Here is a 20,221-nt window from a genome sequence, read left to right as displayed (position 1 = left end):
AAGGGACCCCTGACCATTAGGTCCAGTCGTGTCCGACTCTGGGGTTGCAGCACTCATCTCGCGTTACTGGCCAAGGGAGCTGGTGTACAGCTTCCGGGTCATGTGGCCAGCATGACTAAGCCGCTTCTGGTGAACCAGAGCAGTGCACGGAAACGCCGTTTACCTTCCCGCTGGAGTGGCACCTATTTATCTACTTGCACTTTGACATGCTTTCAAACTGTTAGGTGGGCAGGAGCTGGGACCGAGCAATGGGAGCTCACCCCATCACAGGGATTTGAACCGCCGACCTTCTGATCGACAAGCCCTAGGCTCTGTGGTTTAACTCACAGCGCCACCCCGCGTCACATTGTATAGTGCACTTAACACACACTTAAAACATTTTATTTGCAGCTGTATAGCTGAGTCCCAAGTCTACATAGTCTGGGATTGGCCTGCCAAGCTTCCATGCAGGAGTTTTTCCCAGTCTTACCCAGAGATTGAATCTCTGATTTTCTGCAAGCAGAGCAGATACCCTGTTGCTGAGTATTTCCCCCCACTCAAGTGAGCTAGGGCTCTTCACATGTTTTGTGATCTGTAACTGTGCTTTGCCCTTAACACAAAGTAAGTGGGAAAGAATGGCAACTAATTACCATTCAATTTCAATTAAAGAATGTGCAATAATTATTGTCTTGGTCAAGATATTGCCCAGCATTATAGCACTGGACAGCTATGTTGGAAAATGACCACAAGCTAAAATGTAAACTATTTGATAATTGCCTGGTGTAGAAGGGAGTCTGTGCTTTTTGCTGCAAGGACTGAGCATGGAAATATCTCATTATGTCTATAAAATGGGATTAAATCGTGGAATTAATTTGCTTAGACAGCTATCATAAGTCAGGCACAGTTAAGAGACTTACAGCAGAATCTAACTGCATCTACTCAGAAGTACCGTATATTCCGGCGTATAAGACGACCCCCAACTTTTCCAGTTAAAATATATAGTTTGTGATATACTCGACCGCAGATTCTCCACCCGGCGTATAAGACGACCCCCGACTTTTGAGAAGATTTTCCTGGATTAAAAAGTAGTCTTATACGCCAGAATATACAGTAGGTCCTACTGAGTTCAAGCTTACACCCAGGTAAGTGGGTTTTAGATTGCACCCTTAACTCCAAAATGCTCATTTAGGTAAAAGTATACAAGTTCCTGTTTAAACAGGTGTATTATAAGACCGTTAGTAAATATTGTCTTTTTAATATTTTGTGTTCTTAATAATACATTGCTGAGGGCATTTTATTACAGCAGTAAAATGTGAATTGCTTTCTAACCATAATAAAGAATGTGTGTGTTTCATCACCTTTCACTTAGAATGTAATTGTGCAATTAGGTATGCCTAGTTACCTGAACAACTACTTATTATTCATGACCTGCTCCTCACTTCAACTTTTTTCTGAAAAGTTGACGTGTACAATAATTAAAGTTTTATGCTTCAGCACATCACTGAACTATTACGGTAAAAGTTAATTAACCATAAACTTATATGAGGTTTTGTGACACAGATGTAAAACTAATTAAACCATTTTTATTTGGTTTTCACTTCCCGCCCCCCGCCCTCCCAACACTGTTAAGCTCATGTCATTTCCCAAATGGATACAATCTAACAAATGTAATATAGCCTTCAAATAGTTTGCGTTAATAAGGACTTCAAAGACAAATTGCTGCATATAATATGAAAGGAAGCGAGTAAAGAACTTCTGAACCCGGAATTCCCTTCATTCTCCACATATGAGTGATTAACTTTGCTAACACACCATTAATCTATATAGACCCTCTTTTTTAAAAAATAATAATAATGCTTTGGGGAATTTATATATTCCCCCTTTTCATGTCTCAGCCAGTTCGTGTCTTTCATTTCACCACAGGTGATCTTGAGTTAGTACTGACAGAAATAATTCAAGCACAAGGTCACATGCAATGAAGTGGGGAAAAAGTGGTTCAGATAAAGGCAATAGCACCTATTAGAGATACAGTGAAACTCCACTCCTGGGCGGAATCTACACACATATAAAAAACACTACGAAAATGCTTTTAAAAAAAGTTTCGAAAAATACATTGAATTTGGTATAGCTCACCGTCACCATCTAGTGTCCCATTTGTATATTGCACTTTACAACGCATTTAAAACGTTTTATTTGCAGCTGTGTAGCTGAGTCCCCGGACACATTTAATGGCTCCCATTGGACCAAGCATTCATTGGACAGCATAAATTTGTGGGTTAATTCGTGTGTTATGTTCCAGCTTCCATGTGACGTAAAAGCCACTTCTAGAAATCTAGCAGAATAACGTGCAAGTTGAGTGCTAATTCCCGTGTTATATTTGCTTCCAGGAAAAAAAAAAGAGTTTGCAATCCTGGAATCCACTTGCAAGCCTGGAAGTTTGTATAGGGGTGTGCACCTATAGAGTGCTCTGTAAGTGGGATTCCTTTAGAAATCACTTCCCCCCTGCTCAAGTGACCCCTCGGGGTCGTGGGAGAGGCTCCACAACTAGCTTTCCTTCAGAAAAGCTCCTTTTCCTACAGCTGGGTTTATCTTTAAGTGTGCTTAATTGTAATAAATGTTCCTTAATTCGGATAACATATTGCAAAATCTGTAATTTCTTTTTTACTTACTTGTAAAACTTGTGCCACCGGCTATTGTACCTGAGCCACAGATCTCTGTCAAATGTTAGACAGCCAAGCCATGCCTATTAAGAATTGCATTTCCAAGCAACCATCTTAGAATGTTCACTACAAGAAAAGTCAGTCTAGTGAGGTCCGCCTGAGACCTGCACAAGAATGTGAAAGAAGATTTGTTAAGATTATTAGGTAGAAGCAATGCCATGCATTAGATACCCAGCAAAAGAAACAGAGTGCATGCAAAGTGTGTCTGTTCTCCAACCATAATACTGTGCTACCTTGGTTCTCAAACACCTTGGTACTCAAACAACCTGGAACCCAAACACTGCAAACCCGGAAGTAAAGTGTTTATGAACTTTTTCCAGAAGCCGAACATGCTCCATTTTGAGTGCCACACTTCCGTTTTGAGTGTTACGCTGAGGTCTGCCTGTTTTTGCTATTTTGGAGAGCCAGTGTGGTGTAGTGGTTAAGAGTGGTGGACTCGTAATCTGGGGAACCAGTTTCGTGTCTCCGCTCCTCCACATGCAGCTGCTGGGTGACCTTGGGCTAGTCACACTTCTCTGAAGTCTCTCAGCCCCACTCACCTCACAGAGTGTTTGTTGTGGGGGAGGAAGGGAAAGGAGAATGTGAGCCGCTTTGAGACTCCTTTGGGTAGTGATAAAGCGGGATATCAAATCCAAACTCTTCTTCTTCTTCTCTTCTTGTGTTTTTGTTTTTTGTGTGTGACTGTGTGGAACCCAGTTCAGCTATTGACTGCTTGATTGTGTGACTGCAGTACATTGTGTATTGCTTCCCTTTTATGGATCAATGGTCTTTTTAGATAGTAAAATTCTATCTGAAAACTTCTGTTTCAGTGTATCTGAAGAAGTGTGCATGCACATGAAAGCTCATACCAAGAACAAACTCAGTTGGTCTCTAAGGTGCTACTGGAAAGAATTTTCTTTTTTGTTAGTAAAATTCATGTTATATTGCTGTTTTAGGGGTTGTTTTTAAAAGTCTGGAATGGATCAATCCATTTTACATTACATTCTATGGGAAAGCGTGCCTTGGTTTTGGAACGCTTTAGTTTTGGAATGGACTTCCAGAACGGATTAAGTTTGAGAACCAAGGTGCCACTGTATGTTGTGTTTTAGTCTTTGTCTGAAACATGTCACATCTTAATGTGTGACTGCGACCTATTTCATTCAATGCCTGAATATTGTCAAGTCAAGGGGAATTAGAAATTGAAGCACGGCGGTCCCAGGGAGATAATTCTGAAGTAATATCAAGGCTACTTTAATATATTAATAATAATTCACGTGCAAACATATGCCGAAGAATGTCAAGACAATGTATTCGGTGCCGAGACAAACTGAATCCCTTTTCAGCTTTCCTATTCCAAATTTACAACATACCTTTTTGTTTTTTACACATTGTTGGAGCTCTGGTTTGTTCACAATGGGATACTGACAATCGTGCGGCTGCCATGTTATCTGCCTCCAATCACAGGTTCTGTTGTCAGAACAACTCAGACAGGGCACAATCCATTGTCCTAAAAAGAGAACACAACCACACTTTGGTTTTCATCTGGGCTTTTGTTAAACACACTTGTATTTGCTGTTACTAAGAGGAGGTGTCTGTGACTAGGACCAGATTTCTTGCCACCGCTTGGTCACTGACTGTCAGACAAGACCTCAGTGTGACAACTTTTAAGCTTGGCAGAATAATGCAAGAATCTTATTTCTGTATCTGCCTTTCCTCCAAGGAGCTCAAGGCTGTGTAGATTATCCCCCACCCCATTTTCTCCTCACAGTAGCCCTGGGGGTTAGGTTAGGCTCAAAGATGGTGACTGGCCCAGGGGTCACCCGGTTGGAATATGAACCTACCGGTACTTTATACCAGTTCAGATCATTTGTCCATCTAGACCAAGGTTTCCCATCATCCCTGACCACTGGTCCTGCTAGCTAGGGATGATGGGAGTTGTAGTCCAAAAACAGCTGGAGAACCAAGTTTGGGAAACAGCCCCAGCGTTTTCATATCACCTGCTACCCAATCCTTTCAACTAGAGATACCGAGGACTGAGCCTGAGAACTTGCCCATGCAAGACTTGAGCTCAATCACGGATTTTAGATTCCTTCTCTAAACATTGCAATGTTATAAGTTTTATAATTAATTTATACAACACTAGATAGGTGTTGAACAAAGTTCCTGCTGTTAACACTTGCCTCTCCTGGTTCCTTAGAAGATTGGGGTTTCGGCCTTCCTCATTCTGTGTAAAGTTTTGCCTGTCTTAAGCTGCCACCATGAAAGGAGAGAGTCTTCTCTCCTCTAATACTATTTTAAAAGTCTTTTTCACCAGCTCATTTCCATCAGTTGTCCTATGGATGTTGACTCAGGAGCTAAAACCCATTGTGGTCAAGGGAGCTTACAGGTGAAACTCGAAAAAATTATAATATCGTGGAAAGGTTCATTTCTTTCAGTAATTCAACTTAAAAGGTGAAACTAATATATGAGTAAGACTTATGACATGCAAAGCGAACTATGTCAAGCCTTTATTTGTTATAATTGTGATGATTATGGCATACAGCTGATGAGAACCCCAAATTAACAATCTCAGCTTTGGGGTTTTCATCAGCTGCACGCCATAATCATCACAATTATAACAAGCAAAGGCTTGACATATCTCGTTTTGCATGTCATGAGTCTATCTCATACATTAAACTCCAGTAGCTAATGAAAACAATTGCTTACATAAATGGACTTTTCCACGATATTCTAATTTTTTTGAGTTTCACCTGTATTTCTTGATAATAATGGGTATAGGAATATCTAGGAGTAGTAAGGAATTGTGCACTTTTTAGCAACATTAAAATATTGTTATATATCCAAACAGACATTTATTTCTCAAGAAGCACACAGAGTTCTGACCTAACCTAGTAGTCATCAGCATTCCAAGTTCACGGTTCATTCTTGATCTTTTTCGCTTAACGTGGCTCCCTGTAGCAAAATAACCTGCATTCTAGTGGGAACAGGATGCCTTTCTGAACCTGTATGAAATATATCAGGAACAAACCTTTTGTGTCTCCTGTTTCACATGTTTTCAACTGCGGCTCTGAAATGGCTGACAGGTAGTCAGCAGAGAGAGGTTGCAAGCCACAGGGTTCTTCAGGATGAATGAGTGTGCCACAATCCTGTATTAAGAAGTGCAGATACGATTTGTTAACACCCAACCATTATTTTGTAACATCGCATATAAAATGCATTGGACAATACAATATTAAGAGCTCCCAGTTAAGAGGAATGTTGCAAGGGAAGCTGTTCTTTCCTGATTCCTGCTGTGAGAGTTAACTGGCTCCGAAACATAACAAAAAATCAAGCATACATAATCCCAAATCTGCAACTATGGACTTTTTCTTCTTCTGGGGCTGCACAAATCTCTCAGTCGTAGTTTCATTCAGATTCTGGTTTTCGGAATCTTAAGATCAGTTCTCCACATTTCCACATCCGTTTGCAATTAAAAAAAATAAAAGCTATCATGAAAATTCCTCAGGTTATCTGCGTCAATTTGTCCTAAAATACACATGGTGGGTGGGAGAGCCAGTGTGGTGTAGTGGTTAGGAATGGTAGACTCGTAATCTGGGGAACCGGGTTCGTGTCTCCACTCCTCCACCTGCAGCTGCTGGGTGACCTTGGGCTTCTCTGAAGTCTCTCAGCCCCACTCACCTCACAGAGTGTTTGTTGTGGGGGAGGAAGGGAAAGGAGAATGTTAGCCGCTTTGAGACTCCTTCGGGTAGTGAAAAGCGGGATATCAAATCCAAACTCTTCTTCTTCTTCTTTGTCTAATAAATCAATTCTGCAAAGCAATTCCCCCCTAAAATAATACTTTTTTTGTATGTCATTTTCATGACTATATGCATTTCTAAGGATTCTTTACCACAGTTTATGCACTTTTGTACATGTTGCTTGGCTAGATAACTATATTGCAAAATTCAGAGTAGTGTGCATTTTGAAGGACGACAGAGTTTTGTTTTTAAAATTTTTATACAGCTCTGAATCTGTGGATCACAGGGCAGTTTACAATACCAAGACACAAAAATACACGAGAAAACCAAAACAGTACCCCACCCTGACCCCCACTTGAAAAGGCAAAGGCCTAGGAGAGGATTTTGCCTAATGCCTAAAGACATGCAATGAAAAGGTGAGTAAGATAGTTGCCTTTAAATATGGGCCAAATTGAATTTCTCCCCCATCCATAGATGATAGCACAACGGATGTGTTTTGCATGTAGAAGGTTCGATCCCATGCATTTCCAAATAGGGTTGGACTGAAACCTTGCAGCATAACTGTCAACATTTCCCTTTTTTTTTTTTTTAAAAAAAAGGGAAATTCCCTTATTCCGAATAGGATTCCTCGCAAGAAAAGGGAAAAGTCGACAGCTATGCCTTACAGCAGTGTTTTTCAACCACTGTTCCACGGCACACTAGTGTGCCACGAGATGTTGCCTGGTGTGCCGTGGGAAAAATTGAAAAATTCAAGAGAATTACTTTATATATAGTCAATATAGGCACAGAGTTAAATTTTTTAACATTTTCTAATGGTGGTGTGCCTCGTGATTTTTTTCATGAAACAAGTGTGCCTTTGCCCAAAAAAGGTTGAAAAACACTGCCTTACAGAGCCTCTACAGGTGCAGCACAGACAATAGCGAGAAAGGTGAACCGATCGCCTGTCTTGGAACAGGACAGCTTCGTATGCAGAAGCATCAGAACCATGCACTTTCCGTTGGTGAATCTCTCAGGTCCGTACGGAGCCTCTGAGCCCAGGATTTACACAACACTGGAACAGTAACCACCAACAGTACTATCAAAGGCTTCTACCATGTGGCATGACAATTTGCACAAGCCTTTGCGGGCAAATTCCAAATTCCTGAACCAACTGCTATTGCCGCCGCCCGAGTGAGTGTCGTAAGAAAACTGAACAGGGATTTTCTTGTTCATTTCTTGTGGACGTTGCAGGTTTTTAAGCAATATGCCATAATCTTTGCTTTCACTGAAGGCTGGTTAAATGCATCTTTGTCAAGATGCCTTCAATTCAGCTAGTGGAAATGTGACCAAAAGCATTATTTTGTTTTGTTTAATGTTTAAAACGACTCCTGATCTCTTGCAGGGGATGAATGCAGGACGTAGGCAGTATGCAAGGGAGGGGTAAAGTCTTGTGATCAAAGGCGGCGTTAATATTGCCTTGTAAAATGCAGTGGCCAAAGGTCAGCCACTCACATTTACTTTAGCTCCGCATAAGATTTTATTAAGAGTGTGTGGCTTTGGAAGGTTCCTTACAGGCACTTGCAGAACTGTAGAAATTTCCGATGCTTTATTCAAAGATGAAAGTTGACAAAACTTTGGAAGTTGTCGAAAATATCGGACACTTCAAGAATGAGAGGCAGGCAAACAAATGATATTTCTTTTGGGGGGAGGGGCACCCTCATTTATAGAAGGCAATCAAGAAGGAAGCTTTGAAATGTTTGGACTGATTTCAAAAGAAAGCAAGGTTGGCAGGTGCCCTTTAAATCATAGCGTGATAATTTTATTTATATCACCGCAAGTCATGACAGAGAAGATTCGATAGGGAGCAAAAAACGAGCACCTAGTTTAGTTGGGGTAGTACGGTTTATGTTGATTTAATCATGCTGACATTGATTCGAACACCTGAACTCTCTGGAGGTCTGAAGAAGAAGAAGAAGAAGAGGAGGAGGAGGGGGAGGAGAGGAGGAGGAGGAGGAGGAGTTTGGATTTGATATCCCGCTTTATCACTACCCGAAGGAGTCTCAAAGTGGCTAACATTCTCCTTTCCCTTCCTCCCCCACAGCAAACACTCTGTGAGGTGAGTGGGGCTGAGAGACTTCAGAGAAGTGTGACTAGCCCAAGGTCACCCAGCAGCTGCATGTGGAGGAGCGGAGACACGAACCCAGTTCCCCAGATTACGAGTCTACCACTCTTAACCACTACACCACACGGATTCTCCGGAACCCACAACCTATGTTATTAATTTATGTTCAGTAGAGAGTTTGGTGAGAGACATCCTGAAAGGGAAATAAATTATACAGCCTCTAGTGAATATGCCAATATGGTCTTAAATGCATTGTGGCAATTGATTTCAGCAGGTTATTAGGCAACTTGGGTTAATGTCAGCTGAAAAAGTGAAACGCTTGTATGTAAATCTAAGCCAGCCATAAATATATCAAGAATATGTGTTTCAAAATATTGGCAACAAGGTAGTTTCAAGCTCGGGTCCATGTTCCTGAGATCACATGATTACAGCTATACTTCTCACATATTCAAAGATGGAGATATTAAAAAGTTCTAATTTCTTTAAAACACTTGAAGAATTATGTCCTTAGAGCATCAGCATCCTATGATCTCATCCAAGGCATTTTCTGGATTCATCAAGCTTGAGTCCAGCAATAAATCACTTAAATTATAAAATAGGAGTAAAAAAATAATAATGAAATGAGCTAGCTTGGGGATAGATTTGCACATTTCTGCTGCCCTCATAAATAAATGTCTGTGTGCTGCCTTTGACTTCCTATTCATTCATTTAACTTGGGTAGCATTTACATTTCAAGAAATCTCAAATCTAAAAAAATCATATGAACATTGCAAAAAAAAAAAAAAACATCCTCACATGTCATGATGAAAATCAAGAATTCAAGAACCACACATTCCTAGTGGTAGGGGGCATCATTCTTTTAATGAGGTACTGGTTGATCACTAAAAACCCTGAAAAAGGAGTGAAAACTGAGAAAGGAGACTGCGTTTGGTATGGACTGCCCATTCACATTCACTAGATCAGACCAAATTGTCTGGTATGGGCATGCCGTTAGGCATCTAGTTTTGGCAAATTACGTTCTGAGTACTCCCCCTTAATTAAACGATAGGTCCTATGCTTTGCCAAAGGGAAGGCACAGTAAGATTCCCACAGAACAACAGGAAACAGGAGGGCTGGTTATATTAAAGGAGACATATGCCCTCTAAATCAAAACAAGTACAAACAGGACTCACCGAGAAACATACCATTGTTCTGAAGAGCTTTGCTAGTGATAAAACAGAACCACAATTGCCATGATGTGCATGGCATATCTTAGCTCTGAGCAAACAAGTTTTCCAGGTTTCTGAACCGCGAGGAAACCTGCAGCTCCTCTTTGCCCAGGGACAATCGTCCAACAGAAGATGGGCCTCCATATCACAAGTAGTATAATATATCATATAATATAATATCTATCATATAATATTCAGCTCCATGAAAAAAATATCTCAAATATATGTCTCAAATGGGCCACAGAGAACATCACTCCATGTCATAACAGAATGAAGTATGCAGTCAGTGTGGTATGACTGTTATATCTAAAGAAGAGGACCGGTATTCTTGCTTGCAGTGTTCAGTTGTGACTACACAGCTCTATCTCACTTAATCAGGACAAAATGAAATTACCAAATCCTTCCCTGAAACATCTGCAACTCATTGCATTTTTTTTTAAAAGGAAAAGTTCCTCATGAATTCATTTCAGTGCTCTCTTTAGTCAGCTGATGTCCATTTTCATACACGACCAAAGTGCACGATGAAAAGTGATTAAAAAACGCACCAGGAAAAGTAGGCTAATAACATTAGTCGGAATGAGCTCATAAAAAGTCAAATAGGATTCTCACTGCAGAGAAATAAATTACGAGCAGATGGGTTAACCCCGCTCTATCAAAAACGATTCGTGCAGCACAGCAAATGAGAAGCAAATGCCGCCATAATTGCCACAGTGGTTTCTACTGCAACCCACCTGCCTCGGGGGTTTTATCCAAATGACCAATGTATGTGTGCTCCATCCCCAGCCACATTCTGGGCTCTCTATAACAGCCTCACAAAGTCCCATCTAAAAGCAACGGTGCAATATCCAGCTCAACACATTGAACTCTTCTTCTCTTTGCCCTCTTTTGGGGGGAACAGGGTGCTCAGAATAGATATGTGCTTCCATGCTGGAAAAGACGAGAAAATGGCTGAAGATTTGGTAAAAAGTTCATGAATTAAATGACATTCCACCCTCAGTGAATGAGGTAGTGGATAGCTTTACTCAGTGCTATTTTTTCTGGAAAAAGAGGTGCTGCAACCCCCCATGAACGCCTCCTTTGTTCTCTTATAATGGCAATGGCGCCCACCTGAGAGATGCCGGGACTGAGTTCTGGTGAGTTCTTGATGAAAAGAAACCCTGGCCTTACTGATGCTAGATTCTGGTTGGAATTAAAGGGCAACATATAATCATCCATGATGATTTGCCAGAGATGGGAAGTGGTGCTTGTGAGGTTTTCTGTGTCAAGTGTCGTTTTAGGAAGTCAAACGGAATCCATTCTGGAAGTCCATTCGACTTCCAGAATGTTCAGAAACCAAAGCGCGGCTTCTGATTGGCTGCAGGAAGCTCCTGCAGCCAATGAGAAGCCGCGGAAGCCCCGTTGGATGTTCGGCTTCCAAAAATAGTTCACAGACTGGAACAGTCACTCGAAGCATTGGGGAGCCAAAATGTTTGAGAACTAGGCTGCTTGAAAACCAAGGTACAACTAGGCACCTTGACTAGACTAGCTGCAAACCAAACTAAGTCACACTAGGGTTTTCTTTCAATAAAAAGTAAGGTTTACTACAGCACAATGGCAAATGATGAAATTTGCTGCTATTAGTTCCTGCACAACTAGTTCCCCAAAGATCTGAGCTACTCCTCTGGGTGTGTAAGCATCTGGAAGATTCCCTTTGAAGTGAATATGTTCTGATAAAAGTCAGAGAGGAAGCTAATGCGGCATCAGGCACACGAACAGGATTAGGCTGCTCTCCCCCACAACGCCACAGACCCAATTAGTTCCTGCCCTTCATGCAAAAGTGGGGGGTTACATGTGTGTTGAGGGATAATGTTAATGCAAAGCATACTCTATTTGCAGGCATATCTCTTTGTTCGTGTTTACCGTCTGCTCTCTAATATGCTTCCAACAGATCCGAGCCGCAGGGCTTTGATGTTTTTAATTTTGTTAATATCACAAAGGCCTCATACGAAAGCAGCGTCTCATATCGGGTGCGATGGCTGTATATATAAAAAAGAAAACCCGTGAAGCCATATGCTTCATCTCCCCATTTGGGGAATTAAGGAATCACATGGGTGATTGGTGAGAAGAAAACGCGCCGGCTGGACTGCGGAAAAAGCAGCCTTCTTCCCACTGATAGATTTCCAGAAGAAATTAACCAGGACGTTTCTCTGTCTACCTCTTTCTTGAGCGAGGGGATGTATAAAGGGGTCTGCCCTAGACCTTGACATAGCCCAGCCCCTTGGTTAGGACGGTTCAAATCCTCTGCAATCCCTTCTATGATTTTTAATGGGTTGTGTAAGAACCAATTGGAAAGACAATTTTAGCTTTCTATCCATAACAATTTGAAAGACCGCTGTTTATGGTGCATCTAGTGTGCTGCTTTGGGAAGAGGCGTGTGTGAGGGATCCCACTCCCTCCCCTTTTCGATTCTTCCCCAACCGTGACTCTCCCTAAGTTTCACTGTCCACTAGGATGAATCCTTCAGTGGTTATATGGGAGTGTCTCTGGGGTACCTCAGTGCTTTACGTTCGAAACAACTCTTGCCACCTTTGGGATCTCCCGCCCTGGGTTCCCAAACTACTGCAGCTTGCCTTCCCTTTTTGGCAACTGCGTGGCACCTTTGGCTTCCCTGCCCAGTCCTCTGTATGCCAGGAAAATAAGCCACCCGTTCCCTCTATCACAGGAAACCCTTAGTGCTTTTCCCCTCAGCCACACCTCTTGAGGCACTGATGCACTGCCACAGTCAGCGAACGTTTAAGCACTTTTAACTTTATTAAGGTAACTTGAAAACATGGATGTATTGAGTTAATACTGGTACAAATCTTCTTATATAATTCAGCTCAGTTATAATCTTTCCTGCATCCCGTTAGCAATGGTAAGGACCTTTCCTCCCATTCCCCAAAGCCTAACCTCGCAGTTTCTCTTTCTAAACCTCCACCCCCAACTGCCAAACCCCCAACTGCCTTTCTAGGTTGTTCCCCCTCCTTTTAGAATGCCAGGTAGCTCCGCCTCCCAGGGAACACCTACCTAACATGGGAGTGATAGGTTAACCCATGATGAACCAGGCCTTATTCCGCCACAGCGTGCACATGGCGATAACCATAATCCACATCTATCCTGATCTATCTCGTCTCTTAAAATGAAATCTTATGTTTGCTTTCCCAAACCGGCTTCAATCCAAATTGGAAATCTGGGCCTGATTGCCTTGATACACCAACCTCCGTTCCTGACCAGCCATTAGGCAGGTGTTTATCTCAAGCCATTGTTTCGGGTGTGGTGAAAGGGCATCAAATTGTTAGCTATGATTGTTGTGTTTTTGCTGCCAGGAAATCTGGAGTTCCCATGGGAGCTAGACAACTCGCATCCTTTTGATCCAAAGGGAAGCCACAGAGCTCTGCAGATGCCCGTGAGAACCCCAGAAGCACAAACCTGAGCATTCTCTCAACATGCTGCCTCCGGCAGTGGAGCTAGAACAGAGCCATGGTGTCTGCTTGCCATCAATGAGTAGATAAATACCTGAGAGCTGGGGATGGGGAAGGAGAGGTTGGTGTAGGAAGTACTCATGGGGTGATGGAGGAGAATGAGGGGATAGGTAGGGGTCAATGCACAGGAACCAGAGCAGCAGGACCCATCACCAGAGGGACCTCTGTCTCCATGAATGTGGCGGGTGCTGAAGCATAGGGAGCAGTGAGAGGGGTGCTCTAGGAGGCTGAGACAGACAATGGCCTACAGCCCAGCTCCCTAGCTGGTCAGGTGGGGCTTGCTAGCTCTGGGAAGACGTGTGTGATTCCTCAGATGGAGGAGGCTCAGAACAGGTGAGGGTCACCTGCTGTCAGGGACTGGACTGAGGAGGAATGGTGGAGACCCCCCTCCCTTCTCCTGCACTTCCCAGAGAAGAGGGAGACAGTATAGATGTAGGACAGTGGTTTGCAGAAGATTCAAAGGCTGCAGAGGGGAGAAGATGGGAAATATTGGGAGAGAGCAGGAGGAAGAAGAAGAAACACCAGAAGAGAGACAGCTGACAAACTCAGTGTCTTTGGAAAGCAGGCCAGACCACCCCCGTTTTCCTAGGTCCAGGCAGGCATTGAGAGTAGGAGAACAGAAAGCTCAGAGGCAGAAAGCACAGATCAGCCAATGTAGGGATGACATATAATAGGAGAGACGGAGGGGGTGGGACTTTACTCAGAGCAACGCCATTATCCAAGAGACGGCATCATGTGTCTCTTTCTCTGAATATTGAATAAATTATCTCAGTAAGAACTTCTTGTTTTCCCATTTCTTGCTGCCAGCTGTGAGGGAGGGGGATTGGATTCCCTGAAGTCTGACACCTGTTTCATCAAACCCAGATGCTGCAACCAGCAGGCAAAATATCAGGGGCGGCAACTTGAGCCCCAGAGTATGGGTGCCAAGCATGTGCACTGTGATGTCACATCACGACGTCACATGCCCCGCAGCCTTGGAACCTGACTTCCATCTCCGAGGTCTTGTGAGACCTTGGATGTGACTTCCGGTGATTTGCAAGGCACTGAAAGTTGTGTCAGGAGCTCTGCCATGTGGGTGTTGAGCACACACAACAAAACTCAGGGCCCCCTATAGTTGGCTCCCCTGCAAAGTATAAAAGGGAAGCAGAGCTGAGGTGCTGTCTCTGCCAGTGCTGTCAAGTATCCCGTTTTCCCCGGGATTCTCCCTTATTTCAAGCAGTTTCCCGCTGCTCTCCCTTATTTTTTATTTCCCTTAAATTTCCTGTTTTTAATGGAAGCAGCTCCTCCCCTGCTGGCCAGGGACTGGGTGGGAAGATCTCACCTACTTGGAGAGAAAAGCCTCAGCCCTCAAAGCAAGTGGGAGCCGTTTCCCGTGCTTACAGGGGGGTGTATTCCTCCCCCTGCATTAGCCCCTATTTGTTGCTGCCGAGCCCCTCAGCCAGCCAATAGGGTTAGCTGGTGGGCGGAGCCTGGCTGCCTTTGAGCAGCTGCTGCTTCCTGTCCTGTTTTGATGGGATCAGACAAGAAGACGATGGCTGCCCTCCTCTTTGCTCCGCTCCGAGCCCGAGGCTGCTTGGAGTTTACATTGCTGCTCCACCCACTTTTGCTTCTGGCTCCACCCACCACTGACATGTGACTGTCCCCGGGATAGGTGAGACTGCTGATCCCTTATTTTCAAATCCGAAACTTGACAGCTATGGTCTCTGCTCCACTGCCCATGTTAAAGGACCTCGGATTAGAATAAGAGTTTGGAATTGATATCCCGCCTTTCACTCCCCTTAAGGAGTCTCAAAGCGACTAACCATCTCCTTTCCCTTCCTCCCCCACAACAAACATTCTGTGAGGTGAGTGAGGCTGAGAGACTTCAGAAAAGTGTGACTAGCCCAAGGTCACCCAGCAGCTGCATGTGGAGGAGCGGGGAAGCGAACCCGGTTCACCAGGTTGCAAGTCTACCACTCTTAACCACTACACCACGCTGGTGTAGAGATGCTCCAAGATCTCTGCAGGACTTTGGACATGTGGATTGACCCTGGACTGGGGGCTTGACATACTGGCTTGCTTCCAGGTAGGCCAGGGGTTCAGGACAAAAGAGAATGAAAACTCACGGTCAATTTCAAAATTACGCTGCACATTGAAGGTGATAAAACTGAAGGGCGGTTTATATCGATATCAATACTAACAATCAATACCAATATTTTTGGATACAGAGCTGTCAAGTGAAGAAAGGTTTTGCTTTGGAAAATCGATAAAAGAACGGCCATCTCTAGGTTAGATTTCCCTGGCTGGCTTATACCAACGCTGCTGATAAATATACTCTCGTTTAATGCACACAGCTGGAGAACAGAAATAAAGAAGACAAATCGGCTCCCCTAAATCACCTACAAATCTGTTCTTTCTTTCTTTGAAACCCATAATAGTAACTAAATTGGCTCTAATATATTTTCAGGGCTCTTGCTGCTTTAATCAAAGAAGAGAATTTAATGTTGGATGGGTGTATATATATGTGTGTGTGTGTGTGTGTGTGTGTGTGTGTGTGTATTTATATATATCCCCCAAAAGATTTTGATTAAGGGTTTGCCTTCTGGTGCACAGCAGATACAACGCATAGTCCCCTTGCAGCTTGTTAGCATGACAGCATGGAGGAAGCTTTTTTACAGATTGGATGCTGAAGCTGGTGCCAAAGGACAAGGTCCCGGTTAAAAACTGACACTGTTTTCCACAGCAGAAAGTTCACAGCGCTCCATACCCTCAGTTTCGTTTGATTTGAGAAGAGTAATCAAGGAACCGCTAGCGAAAAGCGAATCAAGCCATTACAGCAGCAATGAATTCATCCGGGACACTGAATGAATCACTAAGTTCAAGCACTTAAGTCCACCGCACGAGGCCATTATGAATGAGTTAACAGGGTAGCTTGGCAGGTGCGTAAAACACAAGGCAAGGTTGCAGCTGGATTAAAACACCGGAAAACACACGTTACCTAAATGAGGATTTTTTACAGCTATAAGAAAAAGAGAGAAGGAAATTTTGGGGTAAGGCAATAAGTGAACAGATGGAAGTCAAGGGGTTCTGGAATCAAGTAGAGCCTTCCGCTGTCTGCTGCTTCTCTGGTACATCTCTCTATACCTGAAGGAGCATCTCCACCCCCATCGTTTAGCCAGGACACTGAGGTCCAGCTCCGAGAGCCTTCTGACGGTTCCCTCCCTGTGAGAAGTAAAGTTACAGGGAACCAGAGGGCCTTCTTGGTAGTGGCGCCCGCCCTGTGGAATGCCCTCCCATCAGATGTCAAGGACATAAACAACTAGAAGACTTTTAGAAGACATCTGAAGGCAACCCTGTTTAGGGAAGTTTTTAACGTTTGATGTTTTATTGTGTTTTTAATATTCTGTTGGGAGCCGGCCAGAGTGGCTGGGGAGGCCCAGCCACATGGGGCACGGTATAAATAAAATCATCACCGCCATCATCTCTATATGCTGGCACAGGGGAAGGGAACCCCAGGGGCCAAATGACTCTCTGTCTGGCCCTCAGAATTCTACTTAGGCGACATCCCTCATTGGCCAACTCTTTTTGCCTAGGTGGAATGTGTCTTTTTAATTTAAAAATATATATTTTTGTTAGCTTTCAAATTATTATGGAACCACAGAGACAAGTAAACAATAATTCAATAATATAGCCAACTAAAGTGCAAAGCATATATATATATATATATATATATATATATATATATATATATATATATATTTCAAAATAACACCCAATCTAAAATCATGACAACCATATTTCTCTAGATTCTGCAGGGAGAGATACCTGTAAATCTGAAACTAAAAAAAAGAAAGAAAAGAAAGAAAGTTCCATCATATTGAATAGAAATGATCAAGATCTCTCTGCCCTGTAGTGACCCATAACTTATGTGTTATTCCCTGCTCCCCCAACAGCCTACAGCTCTCATTGGCCCTCCAACGGTTTTTGCGTGGTTGAGTTCTGATGATGCCTCTTCCTTGTGTGGATCAAGGAAAGGCAAGGGTGTAGAAACTATCCTAGTGTAAAAGGGTAACATTTGCATCCGTTGCTCCGCCCACATTTGCATAAGTCCCCGCCCACTGCTGGCATGTTAGAAGCTTGTTAGAAAGGCAATGCAGCCCCTGGACTGAAATAAGTTTCCTACTCCTGGCATGTGCTGGTGCTTTGCCTGATAACAGATTTTATAAATCCAGTTACAGGTAGTAGCCGTGTTGGTCTGCCATAGTCAAAACAAAGTAAAATCTAAAATTCCTTCCAGTAGCACCTTAGAGACCAACTAAGTTTGTTCTTGGTATGAGCTTTCATGTGCATGCACACGAAAGCTCATACCAAGAACAAACTTAGTTGGTCTCTAAGGTGCTACTGGAAGGAATTATAGATTTTATAAAGCACACCAGTTAGTAGAAATTTCCTAGTGCTGTGGAGAAGATTATTTTTGTGCTCCAAAAACGTAGCTTTTTTTTTTAATTAAAGGGAAATGATTATCTCGAATAAGCGCAGGTGTTTTATGTGTAGATGATGCAGCACAGGTGGAGAGGTGTATTCTGTGCCGACTGAAAAATAGTAATAAAGATAAATAGTGTTGGAGCCTCTCTGCAAATCCAGTGTTTTCAGGTTGTGTCAGTTATGGAAACTGGCATTTAAAATTCCTTAGTACAATATGTCCTGTAATGAAACGGCTGAGATGCTTCCACTAAACAGCACACACCCCTCTGAATTTGGCTGCAGCAGTCCAGAGCCCATGATAATTAATATAATTTATCACTCATAATGAAAAATCAAATTATTACGTATGACATATCTTATAATCTGTGATTCAATACTTTTCTGTTGTTTAGTAAAACCAGATGGCCACAAAATACAGCTCTCACAGAATTCAGCAAAAAATGTGTTCAGGCAGAAACATGATCTCTTTCCGAAACTATTTTAACCACTGCTGATGGCAATACATCATCCATAAACTGGGTGCTCCTTCTCAACCACGATGCAACTGGTTTGCCTAAATCATGTGTATGTTCACACATTCTTGTATGCAACCTGCATGCTGAAAGAGAGTTAGGCTGCCTACATCCTGCTGTTTACTCTGCATCCAGCGCTGTACACATAACATTAGCCACAACCCATCTCTATACTGTTATCTATCCTGTGGTCTCTTATGAAATACCCTGTTTCAATGTGTTTCTCCAAACCAGCACCATTCTGAATTGTGGGGGGAAATGGCAGAGTTGGGTTTTAAGCAAGCAATGCGTACATAGCTTTAAGTGTGCCAATATTGCTGTACTATTGCCGACAAAGGTCCGTATAGTTAAAGCTATGGTTTTCCCAGTAGTAATGTATGGAAGTGAGAGCTGGACCATAAAGAAGGCTGATCGCCAAAGAATTGATGCTTTTGAATTATGGTGCTGGAGGAGACTCTTGAGAGTCCCATGGACTGCAAGAAGATCAAACCTATCCATTCTTAAGGAAATCGGCCCTGAGTGCTCACTAGAAGGACAGATCCTGAAGTTGAGGCTCCAGTACTTTGGCCACCTCATGAGAAGAGAAGACTCCCTGGAAAAGACCCTGATGTTGGGAAAGATGGAGGGCACAAGGAGAAGGGGACGACAGAGGATGAGATGGTTGGACAGTGTTCTCGAAGCGACTAGCCTGAGTTTGGCCAAACTGCGGGAGGCAGTGAAGGATAGGCGTGCCTGGCGTGCTCTGGTCCATGGGGTCACGAAGAGTCGGACACGACTGAACGACTGAACAACAACAAAATTGCTGTACTGGGGATGGAACGAGAAACCGACTGTGTGGCGGATCCCAGATTAAGTCCACCTTTCCTTTAGTACGCTTGGGTGCAACTCATCAGGCCCAGGAGATATGAATTCATTTAAAGTTCCCTTATCACCCCTTTTCTTATCTTCTGCTGCAGCTCCTTCCTTGCATTGCTTATTATGTTATCACCAGGTTGGGCACTGATTTCCTTTTGGGTGAAGATAGAGGCAATGTAGATATTGAGCAGTTCCGCCTTCTCTCTGTCACCTAATAGGATCTCTCCATCTTCTCCATGCAAGGAACCTTGCTTGTTCCTCCTCTGGCTTTGAACGTAGCCAAAGAAATCTCTGTTATTGTTTTTTTAACCTCTCTTGCAAGCTTGACTTCATTATGAGCTTTGGCCTGCCTGACCTTCTCCCTGCGACTGCATACTCTCCAACATTTCTCCAGTGAAAATAGGGACACCCGATTCCATAATAATAATTTTACTATTTATACCCTACCCATCTGACTGGGTTTCCCCAGCCACGCTGGGAGGCTTCCAACATATATAAAAACAGAGTAAGACATTAAACATTAAAGAAACCCTTCCCTAAACAGGGGTGCCACCAGACTCCACACCCTCCAATATTTATCTAATGAAAATAAGGGCATCCTAAGCGCTGTGGTCTAAACCACAGAGCCTAGGGCTTGCCGATCAGAAGGTCGGTGGTTCAAATCCCTGTGACGGGATGAGCTCCCGTTGCTCAGTCCCAGCTCCTGCCAACCTAGCAGTTCGAAGGCACGTCAAGGTGCAAGTAGATAAATAGGTACCACTACAGCGGGAAGGTACAATAAATGGCATTTCCATGTGCTGCTCTGGTTTCAGAAGCAGCTTAGTCATGCTGGTCACATGACCCAGAAAAAACTGTCTGTGGACAAACGCCGGCTCCCTCAGCCTGTAAAGTGAGATGAGCACCGCAACCCCAGAGTCATCCGCGACTGGACTTAACTGTCAGGGGGTCCCTTTACCTTTACCTTTTTTAAGGAAAAGAGGGACATTCCAGGATCAAATTAGAAACTGGGACAGCTTCTCTAAATCACGGGCTGTCCCTGGAAAATAGGGACACTTGGAGGATCTGGAACTGTTGGCTACTCATGTATACCCTTTCTTTGTGATTTCTCCTTATTTTATAAACGAGGGGCTTAAATAATTGAAACTTGGTCTAAATGCACATTACTA

The 20,221-nt window shown here is 43.2% G+C and overlaps 1 protein-coding gene across 1 annotated transcript in view; it reads right to left on the bottom strand.

Moving 5' to 3' along the window:
• Positions 1-20,221, bottom strand: part of CPED1 (cadherin like and PC-esterase domain containing 1) — a 125,152-nt gene that overhangs the window by 23,823 nt on the left and 81,108 nt on the right. The window contains exons 18-19 of the mRNA XM_033162192.1: positions 5,707-5,824; positions 4,049-4,185 (exon numbers count right to left, since the gene is read on the bottom strand). Of these exons, the coding sequence (XP_033018083.1) occupies positions 4,049-4,185; positions 5,707-5,824 (255 nt within the window). The remainder of the gene's footprint in view (positions 1-4,048; positions 4,186-5,706; positions 5,825-20,221) is intronic.

Source organism: Lacerta agilis, chromosome 10 (assembly GCF_009819535.1).
Source record: "Lacerta agilis isolate rLacAgi1 chromosome 10, rLacAgi1.pri, whole genome shotgun sequence".
In the NCBI taxonomy this organism is placed as follows: domain Eukaryota; kingdom Metazoa; phylum Chordata; class Lepidosauria; order Squamata; family Lacertidae; genus Lacerta; species Lacerta agilis.
The sequence above is the reverse complement of the archived record's forward strand: the minus strand, read 5'-3'. Positions and strand labels throughout refer to the sequence as shown.